This window comes from Manis pentadactyla, chromosome 1 (assembly GCF_030020395.1).
Source record: "Manis pentadactyla isolate mManPen7 chromosome 1, mManPen7.hap1, whole genome shotgun sequence".
Classification (NCBI taxonomy): domain Eukaryota; kingdom Metazoa; phylum Chordata; class Mammalia; order Pholidota; family Manidae; genus Manis; species Manis pentadactyla.
The window spans coordinates 29,278,246-29,303,346 of NC_080019.1; the positions used below are offsets into that span (position 1 = coordinate 29,278,246).

The window sequence follows — 25,101 nt, forward strand, 5'->3', positions numbered from 1 at the left end:
GATATGTTGTTCTAACATTGTCCAGAAGTCAGATTTAAGACTTTAGAAGAATAGAGAAACTTGGACCTTCAATCATTTCTTCCTAAACATGGCCATCTTCTTTGTCAAAAGTTTAGTTGAGAGAAACATTGAGTCTAATCTGTCCTTGCCAGTCGAGAACCTGTAGCACACCCATCTGAATGGCCAAAGCACAGCCTGCTTAAATAGTCAGTGGAGTTGGGGTTTCTCAGATATTGGGCCACTATCATGTATTACTAACTCTCTCTGTAATTAGGTTTATAGTAAACAAGTGAATAAGACTCTCTTTGGGAAAACTTCCTGATTATCCTTCTGTATAGTTCTCATCTGCAATAGAGATGCTGGTCTCCAGATTGATCAAGAGACCATATCAAGTTAGCACTCCCCAAGGTTCTTCACACCACTCCCCACTACAGACTACTTGGAGATTTGCTACAGTTCCCATGGTCATTAGTAAAACTAGGTCCAAAGAGCTTTTCTTAAAAAGGTAAAATTAGCATCATATTTACATAATTATTTTTATTGCCTATTTAGCTTTCCAGGAAAACTGTAAGAGCCAGCTTTTAGATTTGATTATAGTAACTTACTATTTACTATCTCTGGGTTTTAAGTATGTTAATTAAAATTCTATATAAACAGCATTTAGAAAACCAGGATGATAAAATAAAATTAATGGTTACTTTACTTTCAAGGTTAATTTCAGTGAGTTTGATTCATTTTTGGAACCCTAAATACATTTGAAATGCATAAAATGATGTGCTTGAGAGTTTTATAATCTTTATTTTCAGATTTAGATTATATGTTTGCACACTGCAGTGGCATCTTCCTTACAAGTACGGTCTACCTTCTGGTGTACTGTATAGCCATGAAAAATAACCCTAAACTATATCCTGAAGCAGTGTTGCCAGGTAAGAATATGTATTATAAAACAATCTTCTCACTCTCTAAAACTATCATTCTCTACTCATTTAGCTTGAATAATAATCTCCTATAAACCAAGCCACCCACACTGAGTGGTGTGCCTGTGTATGTGTTCATTCTCTTAATTGCCTTGGCCCAGTTCACACCAATTATGAAGGATTTAAAAACCATGAATCTGGATATGAAGTGGCACTCACAACAGAAACTAAAAATTGAACAATGAATCTAAGATCATTTGCTAAATCTAAGATCTAAAGATCTAAGATCTAAATCTAAATCTATGATTGCTGCCAAAACATCTTGTATATTGACAATCAGATCTTATTATTTCTTCTTCACTATATAAGGACTCATATTAAAAGTTAAAGTCCTATGATTCTATTTTTTAAAGGAATTATTAACAGGAATCTGCAGTCATTTGGGAAAACAAACATGTTCTCCAAAAACTAAGGAGAAATTGTTTTAGAGTGCAGAAAAGGTATATGTTAAATTCATATGCTTTTGGACTTAATCCAATAGGCACTGATGGTAAAATATATGCATAGATAATTCCTTGTGTATTTAGGAGTTTGCTATTGTTCAAATTGGAATATAGGTCCACAAGTAACATTTTTTAATAAATAAAATAGAGCATAGATTCATTTTGAGTGCTTTATTTATTTAAGTCAAAATGTGTCTCTATACCTCTATACCATTATAGAAAATGGTAGAATATTTACTGAATGCCTAGCTTATGTATCCTGGACATTTTAGCTCATATTTTCATTCAAATTGTGGGATTTTCTTTCCCTTAGCTATAAGCATCATTCTGAATTTCACATATTTTTATGTTCCTGATTTAGAGTAAATGGTGTTTGCAGAGCATGCTTAAATCCATTTTCTTCCCTAGGCCCCTCTCCACTACCCAATCTTCACCTCAACTACTACTTGGGGTACTTTATTTAATTTTGATAAAGTGAAAGTGTTGGTAATTATACCCACAGCAGTTAAGAGCAGAGAAATCACTTGGTTTCCAAAATGATCACAAAACACAGCTCAAAAATCCATGTGGGTGCACAGTGTTGATAGCAATGCATTGATGTGGGCCCTTTCCTATTCCTACCATATCTAGAGGGGAAATGTTTCAGGAGAGGAGCGTGGTTTGTAAATGTGTGATGTCTGTGTGTGTTTCAGGATCCTTGTCTGGGGTACTTTGGGCAATAGCTACCTGCTGTTGGTTCATAGCTAATCACGCTCTCAGCGCTGTGGTCAGTTTTCCAATAATTACTGCTGTAAGTAGCTGAATTGTTTTTCCAAATTTTTGTTTCCCACTGTAAATCTAATTTTTCTGATACCTTCTTAGTGACTCACCAAAGGCTGTCATGGACTTTGATTTTTAGGAGTACAATTAGTATAATAGATTCATGTAGATAAACTGACACCCTCCCATCTCATGTCCTTGATCGCTAAGGAAACAATGCTACCCTAATTTTAACAAGTGTGTTGATCTTTGGTATCCTCACAGTTTCTTTGGTCATTTACCTAATATCATTTTGGATACATTATAATTTGCTATTTGAAACAATATTCATCTCTATATAACAGTTTGTAAAAATCCTTCTGTGTATATTATACCTGAATCTTACGACAATGTTATGGGACAGGAAGTACTTCAGATTTCTCCTCATCTAGTGCTTCAGTATATTTAAAGGCTTTCAGCAAGTGCTAAAGCAAAATATTGTCCCTAGATGGTGCCATTTATCACAGCATTTTGCTTCATCTGTGCCAATTATGTAGCATGTAGTCAGGTAACAGGGAAAAAAACTTTCCTTTGATATAAGCAGGACAAGTAGTGATAGATTGTTCACATTTTGAAGATGAGAACATTGAGGCTATTGCCTCAATAAAACTGAGGCTAAAAGCATTGTCTGAAGTGACAGCTAGTGGAAAACTCAAGGCTTCTAAGTGCAGAGTTTCCAGTACATAGTGCTCCTTTCTGCCATCAATTTAGAATCCAATTTAGAGTTTGTTTCACGTTCATTATTGTACCAGGACTGAGATACACACCCAGGAATTAATTGCTTCAATGATGGGCTTTTATGTCTTGTTTAAATATCTTCTTGCTGACAGTTTTTCACCTGCATCCCCTGCTTCCTAAATCATCATGATAAAGGATATTTGCCTAAAACAATTTAGCAGCACTCCTGTGAAAACCTAGAACACTGATTTTTTTTAAACACATTGTCTAGTCTAAAACCCATTGCATAGAAGTTTGAAAACATCCTTAAATTTTCATATAAATTCAAGGTTTCAAACAGTATATTTTGACAGTTCTGTGTTCATAAAATAGCATTAAAGTACATCTAAATTCAAATAAATAAATTTTTTTTGTAAAAAGAATCCACATGTTGACATTCTTAATCTTCTGCTGAGAGGAACTATCAAAACTGAGCAAGTTACAAGGAATTTTTTTAGGTTTAAATCCTCGTCATTGGAATGGCAAGGGACCCAAACTCTTTCCCAAAGGGGATTTGTTTCTCATAATTTCAAGGATATTTAATGCTAAAGTCACCAGATAACATAGGAAAGTATAATATGCAATATGGGGAACTTACCAGTTAAATGCTTAAAAGTAAATGTAAACAGAAAAATATTCATTGTGACATGCTTCTCACTGAGGGATGCATATGTCATTTGACAGTAATCCCACCACATAAGAAGTGATTATTAAAACAGATAGTCACTAATCACATCAAATCTAAACTTTTTCATATGGTAATGATTTTGTCTTTTAATCAAGTTATATTCTTGAACAAATGTGGGTTCTCCAAAAAGGGTTTGAAGAAATTTTATATAAAGTACACAGATACAATTAAGTCACAGAAAGACAAATAGAAATACAAACACAAAAGAAAATAAAAAATATGATAAAGATGAGAAAGGAAGCAAATGGCACAAAAGGGAAATAGTTGTGTGATTACACACTCAGTTTTGCTTTGTGCTTGGTAAAGGGGGTAATTCAATGGAGTATCTAATTCTTTTTAACTGGTAGCATATTATTTCCTGAAAAAAGGCCAAGGATTTCCTAACATCAAATTCTTAATAGAAGTTATCATATCGGGCCTTTTACAAGGAATATTGGACAACTGTAATATTCCTCACAAAAATTTTATAGTAGACAGAGATGTGGTTTTCCTGCCACTCTTTCTTGTTTTAAATTATGGTCAAGACAGGACAAACACTGAAGGCTAAATCTGAGGTGGACTGGGTGTGAGCAGAGGGCCAATGGGAGTAGTCGCTGTAGCTTTTGGAGACTTTCCTGTCAGATAGATTGTTCTTGAACTACTGTGATGTAAGCAATGTCTGCCTACCCACTAGGCACAGCTTCCTCTAATGCTTAGGGACTGTTACCTGGGAAGGAGGTATTTCTAGGAGGTGAGGTCTTTATTTCTAGTATGTTCTTGCTTGGTTTCACTTTATTACTCTATTTAGGCACAACTTTTTTCACATGCAGAAAAGATTCAGTCATTACCCTGAAGGATCTTACACTCATCTTTATTTTCTTGGAAAGCTGGATTTTTTAAACTGTTTTTAATGAAGGTTTCAAACATGCTCATCACCCAATTTCAACAATTGTGAATATAGTCAATCTTATTCTATCAAAAGAGTACATTTTTTAATCTCATCAGCACTGTTCTTCCCAGGTACATAAATGTCCATTGGTACATGTCCACTGATAACTAGACTGTGAGTTCCTTGAAAGCAACATCTGTATTGTTTATTGGCACATAACATTCAATAGAAAAGCAAAAAAGGAAAAAGAAAAAAAAACCACAAAGTAGGAGAAAGGACTTGTCGCCTCTGCGCTGAGTCTTCCCTGATAAGCCTAAATGCCAGATCAGCTCATGCAGAACGTGCGGCTTCTCAGGATGGCTCAGCTCTCCTTATTTTCAAAGGCTGATTTGCAAATGTGTAATTTATACTAATTACAAAAGGAAAATATGTGATCCCAATTGCCAAAATGGTTCTTTCTCTTCCCTAAGATGTCCTTCCTATTTGGCTCCTCCCTGCCTGAGCCCACAGGATGTGCCACTTTGACCTAAGCACGCGTCACTGACACACCACTCCTACAACCACGTCCCTCCTTGCAATGCTCCTAAGGCCGTGTCTAGCCTAATGTTTAGAAAATCACAAACCAAAAAGTCTCAAAGGTCAATGATACCTTTTGGCATTGCCTTCTTCCATGTTCTTGGAAGGGAAATAAATTCCCAGATGAAAGAGGATAAAATTCTTGAGCAGTCGGCATGATAACATTAATATTATATCCCCTCTTCTATTGTTTTCTCCCACGCTGTCCAAGGTCGCTACAGAAGTGACTAAAGGACCCAGATGCTTCTTGTTTGGTTTGGATTTTGAGGCTCAGGGCCTTGCATCATTGATAAAAGGCAATCCCTTTGACCTATTTCTATGACTTTTTTGATGTTGACTTTTCCAGATGCTGATAAACAGAGAGTAATGTATTTTCATTGCTCCACTTCCATGCCAAGAGTAGAGTCAAACTTTTTGTTGACCCAACCATGCAGACAAGTGAAGTAGTGGAGGGGGAAAAACATGTTGGAATTGTTTATTTGAAAGTTTTCCAGAATTTGCACAGATCTTGAAAATGGATCATAAAAATGCTGATATCATATACCTTCTCCACAAAGACAACAAATAATCCAAATTCCCATTTCTTCCCTTCTCAGCTGAAAGAATTAATAGCTTTAATAGCTCAAGTTTTCCAATTGCAGAATCATCCTTTTTTCCATCTCAATTCTTTTCCTTTCCTTTGTCCTGTCCTGTTATTTCATCCCTGTCTTTGTCCCTGCTCACTAACCCATTGTTTATTTTTCCTTACATGCTGTTTCTGTCTTCCCGTAACAGTTTTTATTATTCACTAGAGTTTAATGTTTAGACGTAGTTCATTACCATGCAATAGTATCAATAAAAAACTTTTTAATTACATGCTACTTCCATATGCACACTATTTGTGAAGTCCAAAGGAACATACTCAAACTTCTTCAGTTATGAGATTGTCTCATGCCAAAAAAAGTTATAGCATGCTCATGTACTTTTTCCTATTAATTGCATGTTTAGTTCCCTAAGGAACTAAATCACTAGAAGCAATAAACTATTTTATTATAAAGCATTGTATTATAAATAGATCACATTAAAGAAAAGCATTCTATGGCACAAAATGCAATAGCATCATCAAAAGAATCAAAATGAAAAACATAAAGAACAAAACAGAAAAAAATAAAGCCTTTGTTTTTTTACCTGATGCTACTTAGTTTAAATGTTGAGTTAAGGTTGAGATTATGAATAGTTTTCTCTGATAATATTATTATATTGTTTTCACAATAGAAATTATTTGACTAATGGGTCAGGCCAGCTATCCAACATCTACATGGAGTCCGGTCACAAAAAAATAACTAATTTAATTAAAGTTCTTACTTTTATTTAAGGGTCCAGGACTTATAGCTGCAATGTGGGGTGTCTTCGTGTTTAAGGAAATACAGGTATGTACAAGGAAAGATCCATAACAGAGACGGATCCAGCTAAGAAAGGTATTTAATGGTATGTTTGAGTTATTTTCTGAAAACTACATGTGACTTCTAAGCCCAGAGCAGAAAATATACATGTGTGGGTTTGACAGGTCAGATGTTCCAAGTGTTATCATCCCCAACTAGGAAATAATATCCTGAGGATTTGAGAGTCATGAAATGTTTCTTTCCACCCTAACTCCCAGTAGATTTGTGCTTTAGTTGAATTATTTTCCCTTAAAAGATTTGGTTAAATAATCCAATAAAACATGATATTTCATGTAAAATATGGTAGATAAACAAGGTAAAAGGGTTTTTTTAATCCCAAAGGTAAAAATGTCCCTAGGGCAAATGGAATTTGGGAGTAAATATTTTTCTGTTGGTTCTCATGCCTCCCAAAGGCCTCCATGTGAAACCAGCAACTTCATAAGAACACGTTATGGTAACAGTGTATGATTTAAAGTTGTGTTTGTCAGTAGTTCTAAGATGTGTGTATTTTCATTAAAAATTGTTTTAGAATTTTTTCTGTTTACCTGTATTTGTGGAAAAAGTTTTCAATTGATGAATATATGTGAATAGTATTTTGTTATAGTTTTTATTGAAAACAAAATAAATCAGATAATATGTCAAGTCATTATATATATGTTTTCTGTCTTATTATGAAGCTATCCTGGTTCTAAGATCTCATGCTGCTGATCTCTGAGAACCACAAAGTGAACTGTGACCCTGGTGATGATTATTCAGTTTTAGTTTTAAAACATAAATTTCATTCATTCTAAATGAAATGTGTTGATTTAGAAAGCCATAATTTGATAATACCAATAAGATTCTCAGATTAGATAAGTAATAAATTCATTTAGAAGATATTTGGACCATGATCTTAATTTTTTTTTAAATACACAAGACAACTTAGAGCATTTATAGACCCATAAGTGACTGTTATGTTTCTCATTTATTTTGGTTAGGGTTGCTTCTCACAAAAATAATTTTATACCCAAATGCAGTGTAAATGCACTCTTTGGAAATACTTGATCTGCCTCACAAAGGATAATGATTTCTATATAAGAACTGGGTATTCTTCAGTATAACGTGGTGAAACTTTAGAAAATCACTAGTAAGTAACCACAGCTTATTTGCATTTTTAGATATAAAGAAGCACAAACTAAGAATAGATTTATTATAGAGCATTTGAAAATTATTTTTGGTCACTACCACAATAATAGCAATACTGAATTTAAAATCCTCTTCCCTTGTAGATACAAAAAAGAACTCGACTGAGAGAGAGAATCCCTAATCATTGAACCTAGCGTTAATTCCTCAGAGCCCTCTAAAAAAATAATGAAAGACATACATAGTAAGGTTTTTTTCTAGTCTGCTTTACAGAGAGACTCAGACCAAACAGAGAATCAACTTTTATGAATGAGAAGCTATGACCAAGTTTAATTCAAGGGTTTAGTTCAGAAATGGAAGGATGGTTCATATTATGGAAATTAATGTAAGTTATTATAATATTAGGTAAACAGAAAAACTGTGTGATAATATGTATTCAAAAGGCATTTACTGTTAAAAACCATTTTTATTAAAACCAGTTTCTAATTAAGAAAACCTCTTAATAAAGGAGAAGCTTTAGTTGATACAAGATGTCTATCAGAACAACAATGGCAGGTACATAATTAAGGTGAAGCATAAGAGTTCCTTACTGATCATATGCCAATAAACCTGAAAAAAAAAGATTTCTCTATAAGTTGAAAGTCAAAACTTTGCCCATCATTGTTTTCTTCCTCCAACAAACTGTTCAGTATTTCCTGGAGATCCTATCTAGTGTGGTAAGATATACGTAAAAAGTAAGAAGAATAGATATAGGAAAGAAAATTATCATTTGCATATAACATTATCTTTAAAAGTTTAAGAGAATCAGCTCAAATAATATGACCATTTAGTAAGGTACTGAAATATAGGATAAATACAAAACCAATAACTTTCCAATATGCCACCAATAACCAACTTAAAAGAGGACAATAATTACTATTAATTGCTACAAAAATTATAAAAATGAGAAAATAATTAACAAGAAATGTCCTAGATTTATAAAATCACTTTACTACAAAAGTTTGCTGTAGGACATAAAAGAATATCAGAGCAAATGGGGAACAAGTCACTATTGTTACTAGGCACTCTTTCCAATTCCATCTAATGTGATTCCTGTAAAATCCCAATGGAATTCTTTCTGGAATTTTGAGAGAGAGCTCTAAAGTTTCACCAAGTATGTATGTAAAAATAATGTAAATTGCAATGTAAAGAGAGGGAGGGAGGGCCCCACTAAAGCAAATAGTGAGTTTTATTGACGATTTTAGAGTCAAAACACATTATAAATCTGTCTACAAACAGAACTGAAGGAGTGGCCAGTGATGCTTAGCATTCAGTTCAGGGACCTCAGCGCCCCTTGACAGCGGGTTTGAAAGGAAAGTTCTAAATAGCTTACATGCCAACCAGTTTAAGAATGTTATTAACTAAACACTGAAACCAAAATCCTATCAGAATTTTTAAAAATTATTTTTCTTAGAAACAGAATGAAACATTGGAGGACAACAAAAGTGAGATGGCTTTTATCTCCATGGCTTTTAGGTCCTGTCAGTCGTGTCTTGAAGCAGTCCTCAAAGACACAGTTAAAAGTCTACACCTACATTGGCAGGACTTAATCTGAGATCCAGGCTTTTTGTGTGAAGAAGTTTAATGATTTCATTTCATTTTAATGCCATCGACGCATCAGTCAGATGCTTTGTACTTCTGATGTTCTATTGTATCTGACACCTCTTCTACGTTGGGAAGTTTGTTTTTTAGAATTTTAAGTTTAGGTATTGTAAACTAGATAAACATTATATTTTTAGCAACACACTCAAGTTAATATGTCTTCAGTAATAACCAATGCAGGGAATTATTACCACAACAAAGTATAGGTCAGTAGCTACTGCCAGATAAAGAGTGAGGCGATTTGGTATCTTAGTAGCCATTTCAAAAATCCAAGTTAGAAACTTTTTGCTTTGAGGGGAATGTTTGCATGATCTTTCTAAGAGTTAACATTCACCTTTGACAATGGAAAATTATTGCTATTGCCCAAATATAATCAATCTTTTCTCTAGGAGACTTGGGCAGATTCTTAACATTAAAGGAGAAAAATATTTTGCTGCATGACATTATTCTTCTGTCTACCTAGAGAATAAAGTACCTTAGTAAAACATTCATGTAATTAGGTGGCACAGTGCCAATAACTGAGGCCCCATATATTGTTTTTTCTTATATAGATAATCAAATCCGTTGTCCTATTAACAAAAGACATTTGGAAATAACCTGAGTGTGTTCATTCTTTGAACAAATATTTGCTGAGTGCCTGCCCTGCAGCAGGGCAGGTATCTAGGTAAGGGTGCAGTCAAGAAAAAGTTGTCAGGGAAACTTAAAAGCCTTAAGGCAGAAGAGGCGGGGGGCATATATAAGTAGTTCTGTGCTTTGAAATCTTTGCAGTGCTGTTTTACACTTGTAGAACTTCTAATAAATAGAGTGACTCCTAATAGTGTTGATGACAATGAATGACAATTCACCTGGCCCCAACCCAGCTTACAAAGACCACTCACTGGTCATCACATGGAGGCCAATTAATCCACTCGGACTCAACTGTTTTATTAAGCTGAAGAAAGGGCATATACATTTTGGGAAATTTTAGCTACGTATTAATCAGCATTAATTTAAATAGAAGCTAATAATAATATTATATGATAAGACTGTTGGGAGATCTCAATGTAGTTTTACATAATATATCTAAAATTAGAGAGGTGCTGTCCTGTTTTACTCTGTGATGCTCAAATGCCTTAGAGCATCCGGGTCTATATTTATAGGGAGACAAGGGCAGCCCAGCCATCATTCAGAGGGGAGCAGCCAGCACAGTGGGGGAGCTTGGAACCATTCCATATGAAAAATAGTCAGAGGGGCCAAAATACTGACCAAGCTAAAGTCACATTAGGGATGTAAGACAGTTATTTTGTGATGTTGGAGGGTTTATCTTGTCAGAGAGATTAGAATCGATCTGTCCGTACCCTTAGAGATAGAATTTACAGGAAAAAAAATATTTCTACCTAACACAGAAAGATATTTCTTTGCTAGTCTAAAGATGGGTTGGCTACCCTGGGAAGCAATCAGCCTTGCCCATCTTTAAGGCCAACGCTCTATGCGTGGCTGGGCAAGTAGAGCTTAGTGTCTCTTTCTTCCTCGCCCTGTAGCTCAGTCTCTCTCTCTCTCCATCGGACTTCGTCGCCTCTCCCCAGGAGGACTATAGTTGCCTCCTTATTGCTCCCCTCACATCCAGGCTGACCTCCTCCAGTCTGTGCACCATCTGCAAAAAAGTATGGGCTCTATGAAATGCAAAGCCAGTCTTTTCACCACAACCAGCTACATCTTCCTTTAATGTCTTCCCATTGCTTGGAAAAATAAACCCGAGAAATGTAACCTATAAGATCCCTGTCTGCTCAGGCCCCTGGCCCGCCTGCCTCATTTTCTTCCACTTAACTCATTGCTCTAGTCACACTGACCTTCCAGTCCTTGGTGAGTACCATGCTGTCCCTTGCACCTTTTGCTCATTTTAAGCCCAGTGCATATTTATGCACAGTGGATGCCCACATGTATTTACTGAATGGGTGAATAAGAAAGCATCTTGTGTGTTTTCAAGAAACACTGGATGATTACTTGGAGGGATAGCCAAAAGCATAGGTTACTAGAGCAGGTGGTTAAAAAGGTCCCTACCAATATTGAGAGTCTGTGTTTTTTGTGTATTTGATTCAGATTTTCTTAATTATTTTTATTACTTTATATATTATTTATTACTTTATTATATTATTTTATTACTTTTTTATTATTCAGGGTCTACGAAATTACCTCTTGGTGATATTTGCATTTTGCATCATCCTGACTGGAGCGTTATGCACGGCTTTTTCTAAACTCTAACAATCACAAGACCAGCAGATGGCAGCAGTGGTTAAGAGAATGCATCTACTGGACACTAGCAAGGTGGTGCTGAGAACAGAGTTCATTTTCATACAGCAAATGAATCTAACCTGTCTTGAACGGGTAAATGATATTTATCACAAATATGAAAATAAAGGAAACCTGAGTTTCAGTCAAGTATAAAAATGAAAAATTCTTCTAATGAACTATTTATGTAGGCAGGACTTTACTGGGTCACTAAAACTATGTTCTTATAGCATTACATCTGAGAGTGTGCCTTTTACCATGGTATGTACTTAGTGTTGTATAATCCAGAAAATAGTGTGGAGTTCACATACAAAGAATTGTTTATATGTCCAAATTTCCAACATATTACCCTCACTAATGAAGAGAGGCAGAAAACTGGGAGGAGGGGAGAAGAAGAGGACCTACCTTATCATGGAATGAGATTCTAAAGATATCTGGGTCCTTTGCTTGAAAAAGTAAATGTCAGAGTTGGTAAATGAATGTTAAAAAGGCCATTTCATTACTTTTAACTCAAACTTATTTTTACTTCAAATTAATATTGCCCAACTCTCTGTCACCCACCTATCTTAGCTCAAAATGCTTTTGATAATCTCCAGATAAAATCCCTTTTCAAAGAACAGAAATTTCCCAACCAGTGGGAATATTTGTATAACACATATACATACATATGCAAATACATGCAAACGTAAATACACACACATATATGTATGTACAAGTCTATATTTCGGGGAAATTCTAGAGTTGCTGAAGTGAGAGTCTACCTTATCAGAGTGAGAATTTAAAGGGATCAAACACACTTTTAGATGTTTTTTTTTTTTCCTGAAATAGGCTTTTCTAAAATATTATCTTCTAACCAGAGATTTTCTTCTTGTTTTAACCTGTGGTTACCACTAGGCCAAAGAAAATGGCATTATTCTGTTTTTATTTATTTAAGAAAGCTGAAATGGAACTGCCAGCGCAAAGTTTATAGCAATGGTAGCCAAATTCTCAAAATAATAGAGCCTCTAGTTAAGTGCACACTTCTCCGATTTCACCCAATGGTACACCACTTTGTTATTCCTGCAGAGACAGAATAGCATTCTGCCTCAGTGTACAAGCTCTGGAACTAACCTGTATGGATTTAAATCCCATCTCTGCTTCATCTTAATTGTATGACTTTGAATAAGCCCCTGAGCCCCCTTTATCAGGTTCCTCACCTGTAAAATTGAGATGATAATATCCAGCTTATGTGGTTATTGTGAGGTTCAAGTTAATTAAAATCTATAATGTATGTTCAATGATTGCCTGGCACTTGGTAAACATTATATAATTCTTAGCTATTATTACCTATTGAAAAAGAAAATATGTGTCTATAGATGGGAGAAAACCTTGTAAGAGCTATTGTCCTCATCACTACCCCACTGAAACAACTATTATTCCTCTATATGAGTGCAATTTAAAAATGATACTGGAGTCCCTGTTTAATTATTGAATTGCTAATATAAATAAATATTTGATCATAACACCTTACAAAAATTTGTTGTAATTTTAACCTCAAATAGTCATTAATTATATTGATAACTGAATAAACTGACATGATGCAAAAGCTATTTTACTCATTTAAATGTATTTAAATTTTTCATATTGATAACATTTTGTTATTCTTTCTATGCAAAGTAAAGCAATTGCAGAAACATGAAAAATGAAAATATCCTACTACTATACAGTTTCTGCTACCACACACTTCCTGAAGTGTTAGTAAGAATAGTGTGGAAAAACAAGATTTTGCAAAATGGTTCCCAAACCAACAGCTTACTGTGTAGAGGTTAGTCTGAACTGGCAATTGACAAACCTCTACATTCTTTGCTCACCTTCAGAACTTAATGCCTATCTCTTGAATTTCTAAGGCTTTATTTTTCCTTGGCACCTATGGTCAAATTCTTGTGTTTATTGTAACTTTTTCTGACTTGGCTTTCTGTCTCTGGAAAGGGCACTACCCAGAGGGTACTACCTTAAGCAGGGAACTAGCAGCCCAGTGAGGCTGACTGAAGAAATTCCTAATGAGTTTTAAAGAATTAATTGTACAATATTTACCATGAGATACCAAATGTCCTTTTATTCCTATTGAACAGATTTGTTTGTCCTTGGAGTTGCTAACTACTAGACCTGTACTAATATTGGCAGAGCTGAAAACCACATTGAGTAAAAAAGGCAATTTGTAATACCATGTGCACAGTATGGTACCATTCAGGAAAATTCTTAAAAATTGAAGTAATATATTTATTTTCTATAAATGCGTATATATGCAACAGTAAGAAAAAAATGTACACAAAACTCAGAATAGTGGTTGTTTCTAGTAAGGATACAGAAGCTCAGAATGGCAATGGTGAGATCAAGGTGAACTTGAGCATTATCTGTAATACTTTAACTTTTATGGCAATGAATCCATATATGTGTTCTTTAATACATGTTGAGGAATCAACAGCATAAAAGCTCAAAAGCATATATCTAACTGTTAAAGTAATTAAGTCTAAGTAAATAGAATATGATGAATGTTATTTTCCTCTTTATTCCTTTTTGGTGCTTTTAAAAATTTTTAAACAAGCATGTACATACATGTACACACAAAAAAGACAAAAGTCAAGGCAAAGTTGATAAATTTTCCAGTTTACATGGTTACTGTACCTCCTAAAGGTAGAAACCAGAAACACTTTCCTATATTCCCTTACAGTAGGATACAAGTGTTGTTCCTGACTATGAAGCCTCCAAACCCAATTCTGTAATCTTGTTGGGGATTCTGTGAGCTACCTATTACAGTTGTTTCAGAAATTTGGCCTCACTTAAAAAAAAGTCACAAGTATAGCCTATTTTGATCAACTTCAATGAGGCATAATTGCATCCAATAAAATTCTCCCATGTTTAAATGGACAGTTCTATGAGCTTCAGCAAATATGTAACTCATGTAATCACCACTACAACTTAACTACAGATCATTTCCAGCAACCAAAAGTTCCATTATGCCTCTTTGTAATTAACTCCCATGCCCCAGGCCACCAGGGATCTAGTTTCTGTCATTCTAGATTACTTTTGCCATTCTAAAATTTCATATAAATGGAATCATATAATAAATACCCTTTTGTGTCTGATTTCTTTCATCTTATAGCCATTTTTAAACTATTTTTACCAACCTAAAACAATTATAATTCATTTTCACTTATCTTCCCTACTGGAAGAAAGCATATATGTGTATTCAAATTAACCACTATAGCAAAAATGATTAATATTTGTACTTGTTTTATTTAAGTGTTTATGTATCATGTTCCAGAAATTTACTGCTTTAAATTAATAGCATAGTTAAGAATTCTTAGCTGTCCTTTGAGTCCATCTCCATGCTATATTGTTCTCTTTGTAGATCACCTCCATTTTCTGTGTGTTGGAAAAAATGCATATATTTTGGGGTTTCCTGCAACAACCTAGTGGATTATAACCTCTGGGACTAGAAACTGTGAATTTGCTTTTTTTACAAGTACCTTGGGATTCTTACCACATTGTGCTCTAAATTTTTTTTAGTATTTGTGACTTACACCTTGATATTTAAAATTTTTCAGAGCTATTTTAAAGTTAAAAAGAATATTCTGCCTTTCACTCCTAGAAAGGGAGAAAATTTTTAAAACATATGTATCCATTTAATTGTATGAAGATATTTTTAAGAGGAAAAAAATGAAATGCTTAAAATCAATCTGTTGAAATTGAATTTTTTGTCAAAAAATAACAGTAATAAAAACTAGGCATCGTATCTCTCTTTTTTGACTCAAGCCACTTAACTTGCACATGTTGAAACATCTCCAAGACGTTGACAGCCAAGTCTCGTTTTTGCTTCAGATTCTCCAGACTATTTATTTCTTTTTCTACTAATAAAATCTCTAACACAATTCATGCTGTCAAGATCCCACGAAAACAAAAACCCCAGTTCCCAAATGGAGATTTTCCAACAAGGCGTAATGAAATAAAATCACTGAAAATGAACTGGGAGAAAGGTGAGAATAGTTACTGGGTGGAGATGGTGAACTATAAGCTAGAGACTTAAGAACTCACTAAAGCAATCCACATGATGTTCTGAAGAGCCTAATAGGTCCTGCTAAAACACTTTTTTTTCCCCTTAACAGCAAGGTACTTGTAAGCACTGTTTCTAAGTCATTCATATCTTACATAACTAATGAGTTTATAAATCTCTCTCACATAGACCATAAAGTTTTGACATATGAAACTCACCTCAAATAACTTTTTCCAACATAGAAGTCTGTATTGTTTCCCTTTCCTCCAAAACTATTTAAGAATTATATTGGCTTTATCTACATATTACAGTTAAAATTCTATGACCTCCTTGAAAGTTGTTGATTCATCTTTTTATTTCAAGAACCTAGCAAAGTGTGTGGAACACAAGAAAAAAAAATGTGGGTTTTTTTGCCATGTACCTTGAAGAACATCTTCAAAGTCTAAAATGTATTGACCGATGATTCTTTTAAAACAGTTCCTTAGTATTTTACTGTCATACATTAAATATTTAGTGAGTAGTTTCATCTGTTTATTGTCATATTTAATTACTAAAATTGTGTTTAAAATTTTTGCTTTTGTGTTCATGTATTTTTCAGCTGTGTTCTGGTATAGTTACTTGGAAGCAGTTTGATCCTTTCAAGGTTTGTTTATACACTTTGGTTAGGTAGAATTACATCAGTATTTAGTCTAGGGTTTATTCATCCCACCACTACTGATTACCCTTCTGAGTACTCTGGTACTCAGATGACTTTAATATTAAGGGATTTTTTTTTGTTCTTGGTTTTGTTTTTGTTTGCTTTTTGTTTGTTTGATTGATTGTTTACTTTGGCTGTGGTGAACAGAAAATCTTCCAAGCCCGAAGACTTTTAGTAATTTTTTTCTACCTGCACCCTCCTTTCCCATGGTTCTCTGCCCAGTTGCTGTATTTTTCTCCCACATAAGTGCTAATTATTAGTCAGCTGATGATTTGAGAAACCCTCTGCATATTTCTGCATCTCCAGTTCGTTCTCTCTCTCTCTCTCTCTCTCCCCCCCACCCACTCCATCCTCCCTGTTCTGGCACTTTACCCTATGTATTCTACCTGCCTTGGTCATCCCAGATTCTCATTTCTATCTACTCAACTCAGGAAACTGCTGAGCTTGGTTTGTGTTCCAAGTTGCAAACTTTAACCAGGCAGTAAAATGGGAAAATTGTAGAGCTCAACTTATTTGTTTCTCCTTCTGACAGAAATCATAGCCCTGTCTGTTCAGCCTGTGCTCCAGTGTTTGATATATTTTATCCATTTTTTAATTTACTTAATATGGAAGGACTAACTTAGTTCCTGCCACTCCATCTTTGCCAGAAGCAGGAGTCCTCTGATAAGTATTCTGTTACATTTTCATTGCAACTTTTGTCACATTTTCACAATCAGCAATATCAAAAAATAATTAGGCATTATTCTAGGTTGCATATGGCCCCCCAAGAAATATTTCCAAGTCCTAATTCCTAGAACCTGTGAATATGACCTTATTTGGAAATATGGTCTTTGTGGATGTAATTAAATAAAGGATCTAAAAATGAGAAGATTCCAGATTTAGGATGGGCTCTAGAGAAAGAGAAAGGAGATGGGTGCTTGACATGGAGACACAGTGAAGACCACATGAAGAAGGGGGCAGAGACTGGGATGATGTAACTACAAGCCAAGGATTGCTGGAAGCTGTTAGAAGCTAGGAGACAAGCATGGAAATGGATTTTCCCTCAGGTTCTCTGGGAGGAGCTAACCCTGCCAACACCTTAATTTCAAACTTGTAGCCTCTATAACAGTTAGAGAATAAACTTCAGCTGTTTTAAAGCATCAGGTTTGTGGTAATTTATTATGGCATCCCTGGGAAACTGATACAGTATCTCTGATCCAGTGAGCAAACAAGACACTGCACAAAATAAGATGCACAAATGCAACCCATGATCATTAGTACTGGAAATGCTGCTCAGCTGAGGATGTAGGCTAAACTGCAAAGCAAATGTAGGATAAGTGGAAAAAGTACATGTTGTGAAGGTCTCAGAGAGTGTCTTTTTGCACCTGAGCAGTTCATCTTTAGACAGTATGGGGTGGGGCATACTTCTCTTCCTCTGTGAAATGAAATAGAATGTATCCAGTGGCTTTTTTGTTTGTTTTGTTTTTATGAAAGAAATGAATCAGATGACCTGGAATGTTGCGTAAAGCATTTTAGGCAGGCAGCTCTGTATAGAAAAAACTGTACGAATTAGATAAGAAAAATAATAGAACTTTTTACAAGGTTTCTTGATATTGACAATAAATTTCTTTTAGCAAGCAGAAGACATCAGAGTGAAATCAACTTTTTTTAGTGACTGAAGTGCTCAGGTGAGAATGCAAGTCATTTTTTTCCTATTGAAGACAAACTGTCTCTGGAAGACAATTATACTCCTACCTTTCTAAGGATCCCCTGGAAAGTGAAAAAATAAAACACAGAAATTTAATATTTGTTCTGTAACTTCCACAACACCTGTTGGTGTTGATGCTGGAAAACCTTTTTAAATATATATAAATATATAAATATATAAATATATATATATCTATCTATATATATATATATAAAATATTACAAATAAATGGCTCACATGATTATGGAAGCTGAGAAGTTCCAAAGTCTGCAGTTGGCAAACAGAGACCCAGGGGAGCTCATGGCATAGTCACATCTTAACACAAAATCTTGAGAAGCAGAAAAGCCATGGTGTAAACTCCAGACTAAGTCAGGCCGGAGAAGCAGGAGAGCCAGTCAGTGCTCTAAGTTCTAGACTGAGTCTAGGTCTTCCAAAGGCCAAAGACTCACATCCCAATTCAAAGACAGTCAGGCAGAATGAATTCTTTTACTTAACCTTTTTGTTCTATTCAGGCCTTCCTTGGATTGGATGAGGTCTGCACATTCAGAAGGGCGATCTGTTTCATTCAGTCTACCGATTCAAATGTTAATCTCTTCCAGAAACACCCTCACAGACACCCAGAAGAATGTTTAAACAAATATCTGGGCTCCCTGTGGCCCGGTCAAGATGACATATAGAATTAGAATCACACATTTGTAGGCCATTCTATGGTATTTAGATCTTCAACCAGAAAAATAATATGAGCTGAAACACTTGAATGCACTATATGGTAATACTACTCTGTGGAGATCGCTTCATAATGTCTGAGCCTTCAGTAAAAACACATTTATTATAAAAACCCACAAAAGAACATACAATTCTCAGAAAGTTTTCCTCTGGATCATATCTGATCTGACATTAATTAGAATTTCTCTCACTTAACATTGAAGTCAAATTAAGTTCTAGACAAGTAAAAGGGGAAAGGCATCTAATGAAAAAAATATGGTTAGAACTTTTAAGAAATGTGCCTGCTGTCTGAAAAATGAAAATATATCCTCTTCACATGTGTAATGTATCTCTGAAAACATGGCAGAGCTCTTGAAAGACAAAGAAGCAGACTAAGTTGTTATTCACTTGACTGGGCACAGAATTATGAGTCTGTTGATCAATTGATTTCTGATAAATTTTTTAAATACACAAAATGTTTATAATATGATAAGATAAAATTCCATGAATTTTGTGGGAAAAAAATCATTGAAAAATCAATTCAAAAACAATGTTTATATTTGTTTCAAAATATGATACAATGAGAGAAAGAGATTTTGGGGAACTCTGAGGATAACTCTTATTGATGCAATTTGTGAAATTTGCAGGCTGATAGAGCACAGGTTAGAGAAGCTCAGCTTTATGTGAACTGAAACTGTACCTCTTCAGCAACTGCTGCTAACAATGTCTGTTGTAGGGAAGAAGGGAGGTGAGCAGAAAGCAAATGGATTGTTGCCCTTGTCTAATCTTGCAAATAGTTCTTAATTAGTTTTAACTAGTTCAATGTATAGATACCTACAGAGAAATTTCTTCCCCTCTGTCTTTGTGCTCCAGTGCACAGAGTGGACACCTACACTAATGAGTTCAGTGACTTGCCGAGGGAAAAGGCGAATAAGAAAATGTCTTTTGAGAAACTCTGAGGCTTAAGGTCTAAAGCCCCATATCTGAGTACTTGCCCCAAAGGGATTAGCATCTGAGATAGGACTGAAAGCAAATTGGATCAGCACATTTTAACGAAAAGCTATTTCAAAGGAAATGTTACATTTTTGTTAGTAATACAAAATACAATTAGCAGACTATAGAAAATAATCACTGGATTCTGTTAGGGCACCATACTACCAGCAATGACACTGTGGGCAAATCATTTGATACATCTTGATTTCATGTGTTTCCTTTTAAAAATATATTTTTTTATTGTGTAGGTAATGAAGTTCAAGTGAGAAAATTTTAAAACTAATGATCTAAGTGACTATATTGATATAATTCTTCCAAAACTTTTCTACTTGGATATATATACATATATGTACTCAGTTTGCAAAACTAGATTATGCTGTGTATATTATTCTAAAAAATTGGGTTTTTTTCTTTGAGTATGTTGTAGATATATTTTCATGTCCCTCAACATACTTCCACAGTATCACTTCCAAGTATACATAGCATAGTCCAACAGTCCCTAGTTTAGGGGGTGTAGGTGCATCTGGCAACCATTTTCATTATAAAAATCTGTCATTCCTGTGGAGAGCCCATTCTACTCTACAAGAGTTTGGTTATGTGGAGCTGTCTTCATCCTCCATCTTCACCCTCCCAATACTATTAAAAGCAAGCGTGTGATCCAGAGCTGTCCAATTCACGTGCTCTTTTCCAAATTTCAGATGCCAGAGTCAGTCTGGTCTCTCCTCCAAGTAACTGAAGAAACTCATTGGTGACATCTGGAAAGCAGACTGCTTCCTAAAGCCATTTTGGTTCGACCTCCCCAGATTTACTGAGCTAAGGAAGAGGAGCTTTTTGTTACTGGCTTACATCCAGAGCTGGTGGTGCATGTGGTCTTTGCCTCCCAAATTTCGTTAACTGCTAATAAGTTATTTAAACATAATTTAAAACATAAGGATTGATGTTTAAAAGACAATAATACCCAACAAATAGAAAAATTTTAAATGAATATTATATTGTCTTTATTGAGGCACAATTTATATAAGGTAAATGCCTACTTTGATAAGTTTTTACAAAGTTATACATTAGCCCTACCATCACATAAATCAAGTGTTAAGGCATTGTTTTCCTGACCCAAGAAATTTCCCTCCCGTCTCTTTACAGTCAGTTCCCCAGCCTTACATCTTCTACCCCACCCTACACACACTGCTCCGGGCAATCACTGTTCTGTCATTATAAATTTTGCTTGCCCTTACAATGCACATACTGGAATCACACACTATGTTTCCATAGTGTTTGACTCTGTTCTCACTGCATAATGTTTTTGAGACTCAAATATTCTGTATCAATAGTTCTTTTTTATTAACAAAGTGTATTCCATTGCATTTTGTGAATATATCAAAATTGGTTTATCCATTCTCCTGTTCGTGGACATGGATTTATTTCCAGTTTTAAGCTACTATGAACATTCCTGGGCTAGAGTTCCCATAGATACAAGCACTTTTTCCTCTTAGGCATATATCTAGGCATTTACTTGCTGGATCGAGGTAAGTGAATGTTGAGAAAAGCACCCTAATATCTTGGAGCTGGCCTGGTACTCTTAGCTGGGCCTTGGGGTTCTGTTGAACATAAACAATTTCACAGAAATCACTGCCACTCATGGCCGCTCTGTGGTCAGGACAGCCCAAGACAAAAACTCCCAGTCATGTCTGACGCAGGCAGAGCATAAATACAGTCCAAGCCACACAGTACCACGGTCTGAGTGAGATGAGTGGCTGCCCATGCTTCCCAGTGAGAGTTTCAGCCTCTCCGTGGCCTTCATTCTTCTTGGAGAAGATTTATAAAGACACCCAATCATAAAATTACCCCACTTCCTGACAGTATCCAAACCAGAGCAAAGCCCACTTAACTCAACCCTTCCCCAAACCATCTAACACAAGCCTCACTCCTAAAATGTCTTTTCTAACACCCTGTAATTGCCAGTATACACAAAACAGGGAGAAGAGGAAACTGTTAAAGGGTATCTCAGGAATGAAATCAGCAAAATACCAAGTCCACAGGACAAATGATGACCTGGTTCCTTCAACAAATGTGTGTGTGTGTATAAAATGTATATTTAGCTACTTATACATACAAGTGTGTTTAGGTGTACATGGAGGGACAGGTCTACAGATTTAAAACAACTTTGGAGATGTGGACCAAAGCAACATCTGAAACTTATTTCAGTCCTGACTTTAACAAAAAAACAATTGGAAATTTGAAAATTGGCTAAACAAGGAATTATCTTTAAATATGTTTAGGTTTGATAATGATATTTTGGGTGTTTTATTTAAAGCCCTTTTTTAAAAATATTCAAACTGAACTACTTATAAATGAAATTAAATGTCTGGGATGTGTTACAAAATGATCCAGGGTGGGGTTAAGTGGGTGGGCATTTAATGAATAAAGCTGAACATTCATTGATAATTGCGGAAGGTAATTGATGATTATGTGGGGATTCATTATGCTATCATTTACACATTTGTGTATGTTTGAGATTTTCCCTAATACAAAGTTTAAAACATTTTTTCAAACTTAACATACAGTAGACTAAAACTAGCATGTCATTTAACTTGCCTTTTATTACTTGTTTTAGCATTTTCCAGCTGTAGTTTTCAATGAATTGACATTGTATCACTATGTTTGTTCTATTAAAATATTAATTTTTTCTTCTGGATTTGCATATACTCTAAATTTTTTTTAAATGCACCTCTTTCTAGTTTATCAAGTACCAAACTCCTCAAAAGAGCTTATATTTCAGCTTAAGCACTTAGCTCAGTGTCCTTTCTGCTCTGCCCTTCCAACTAAGACATCTCACAATATCAAGCATGTCTTCACCTTCCACTTCTTAGTCTCACTCTCTTTAAATCCTTTGAATCTCTCCTCAAAGACACAAGAACCTTAATCCCAACATACATTTCTGTAGTTTCCCCTCACTGATTTAGACAGCCAACACAATATCTTTAGAAAATAGGTGCAAATACTTACTAAATAAATTAGATAAGTTAAATCTTAAAGTCCTCATATTTGGTGCTAAAATTGTCATATCATGTATTTAGGTCTTAAACTGAAAGAAGTTTGAGAAAAATTTAAGACATGAAAATTCCAGACAATTTACAGTTTCACTGTGTAACTGCCTTTTTTTTTTTTTTTTGAGAGGGCATCTCTCATATTTATTGATCATATGGTTGTTAACAATAAAATTCTAGGGGACTCAATGCACAATCATTAATCAACCCAAGCCTAATTCTCAACAGTCTCCAATCTTCTGAAGCATAACGAACAAGTTTTTACATGGGGAACAATTTCTTACACAGTGAATAATTTCTTACATGGTGTACAGTGCAAGGGCAGTCCTCACAGAAACTTTTGGTTTTGATCACGCATCATGAACTATAAACAATCAGGTCAATTATGATTATTCGTTTGATTTATATATTTGATTTATATATGAATCCCACATTTCTCCCTTATTATTATTATTATTATTTTTTTAATAAAATGCTGAAGTGGTAGGTAGATGCAATATAAAGGTAGAAAACATAGTTTAGTGCTGTAAGAGGGCAAATGTAGATGATCAGGTATGTGCCTATAGACTAAGTATTAATCCAAGCTAGACAAGGGCAACAAAACATCCACGGATGCAGAAGATTTCTCTCAAAACAGAGAGGGTGAGGTTCTAAGCCTCACCTCTGTTGATCCCCAATTTCTCACCTGATGGACACCCTGCGACTGTGCCTGTCTTAGGTTGTTCCTCCCTTGAGGAATCTTACCCGTCTCTGGCTAACCAGTCATCTTCCGGGGCCATAGAGGGAAATGTAAAGTTGGTAAGTGAGAGAGAAGCCATATTGTTTGAAAAGGTTAGCTTTTTGCTTCTTTGCAGATTTATGCCCTGTGGCTTCTATGCCCAGCATTTGTCTTGAGGTATCTTTACCACTTGGAAGAATTATGATACTCGGTAATTTCAATATGAGGCACGAATTCTACTTAGGGGTTGTAATTATGAAGGTAGAAGAGAAGCTATAGAAGTAGCAGACAGAAGAAAGCATGGGAAGATTGATTATTTCTTTGACATATCTTCTTGTAGTGTAACATAAGTGTGTATAGGTTTTAAATTACTAATTCATTTCCATGCACACATTAACATAATAGGAATACAGCTACACAACCAAAGCAGACCTACAATTACCAGCCATATCCAGTGAAACCAAGAAAACCAGTTAGGCACCCTAGGCATTTGTGAAAACTTATCTATGATATGATGGATATTGTCTAACTGAATTTGAATATTTTGAGAAAAATCAGACAAATTAAAACAACACATTCCTGGGAACTGTTCACAGCCCATATGTTCTTTTAACAGTAGATAGTCTATACTCGCAAGATTTTGGAGCACTGCAACTTGCACTTCTCCTAATTCTTGATTGAGTTCCGACAGTATAGATCCAGTCAAATTTGTTGCTTTACTGTATGCACAGGCCAGCTTAGATATCTCCTTCTTCATTCCAATGGCAAGTCCAGGAACCGGTGGGATGAATGCAGCTACAACTGCAACAGCGCCAGGATCTTTGTTGAAGTTTTTTGATGATCATCTTCTGGAATGACTCTTCCAGAGAATGTTGATGTTGGAAGTTCTTCTTCATAGCGTAACTTAATTCGTTTTCTGGGTAGCCAAATTAGGCTTTGATCCTCTGGAAAAACACAAACAAGCCCTTTGCCCACACTTTGATATGCCCTTTATACCATTCTGAAGAACTTATTGGAGATCACCACACAGGAACTGCTTTTTTTTTTAAGAGAAAGGAATATTATCAGAAAAATGTACTTCCATAGCCGATCATCTGACACCCTTTAAATGATCAAAATTAAGGATATTTAAAGCATGCATTAATTGGTGATTTGCAGTTAGTTTTATCCTATCAGGGAGTAATCCCCCTTTTCTTTCTTTTTTTTTTTTTGTTATCATTAATCTACAATTACATGAAGAACATTATGTTTCCTAGGCTCTCCCCTATACCAGGTCCCCCCCACAAAGTCCCTTACAGTCACTGTCCATCAGCATAGCAAAATGTTGTATAATCACTACTTGTCTTCTCTGTGTTGTACAGCCGTCCCCTTTCTCCCCACCACCATTATGCATGCTAATCATAATACTCCCTTTCTTCTTCCTCCCCCTTATCCCTCCCTATGCACCCATCCTCCCCAGTCCCTTTCCCTTTGGTACCTGTTAGTCCATTCTTGGGTTCTGTGATTCTGCTGCTGTTTTGTTCCTTCAGTTTTTCTTTGTTCTTATACTCCACAGATGAGTGAAATCATTTGGTATTTCTCTTTCTCCGCTTGGCTTATTTCACTGAGCATAATACCCTCTAGCTCCATCCTTGTTGTTGCAAATGGTAGGATCTGTTTTGTTCTTATGGCTGAGTAATATTCTATTGTGTATATGTACCACATC

At 35.3% G+C, this 25,101-nt stretch overlaps 1 protein-coding gene across 2 annotated transcripts in view; it reads left to right on the forward strand.

The window, feature by feature from the left end:
- Positions 1 to 13,100, forward strand: part of TMEM144 (transmembrane protein 144) — a 32,755-nt gene extending 19,655 nt beyond the window's left edge. For both annotated transcript variants that reach the window (XM_036887926.2, XM_036887925.2), the window contains exons 9-12: positions 807 to 926; positions 2,113 to 2,210; positions 6,423 to 6,476; positions 11,409 to 13,100. In XM_036887926.2, coding sequence (XP_036743821.2) covers positions 807 to 926; positions 2,113 to 2,210; positions 6,423 to 6,476; positions 11,409 to 11,492 — 356 coding nt within the window. In that variant the 3' untranslated portion in view covers positions 11,493 to 13,100. The remainder of the gene's footprint in view (positions 1 to 806; positions 927 to 2,112; positions 2,211 to 6,422; positions 6,477 to 11,408) is intronic.
- Positions 13,101 to 25,101: the final 12,001 nt, after the last annotated feature.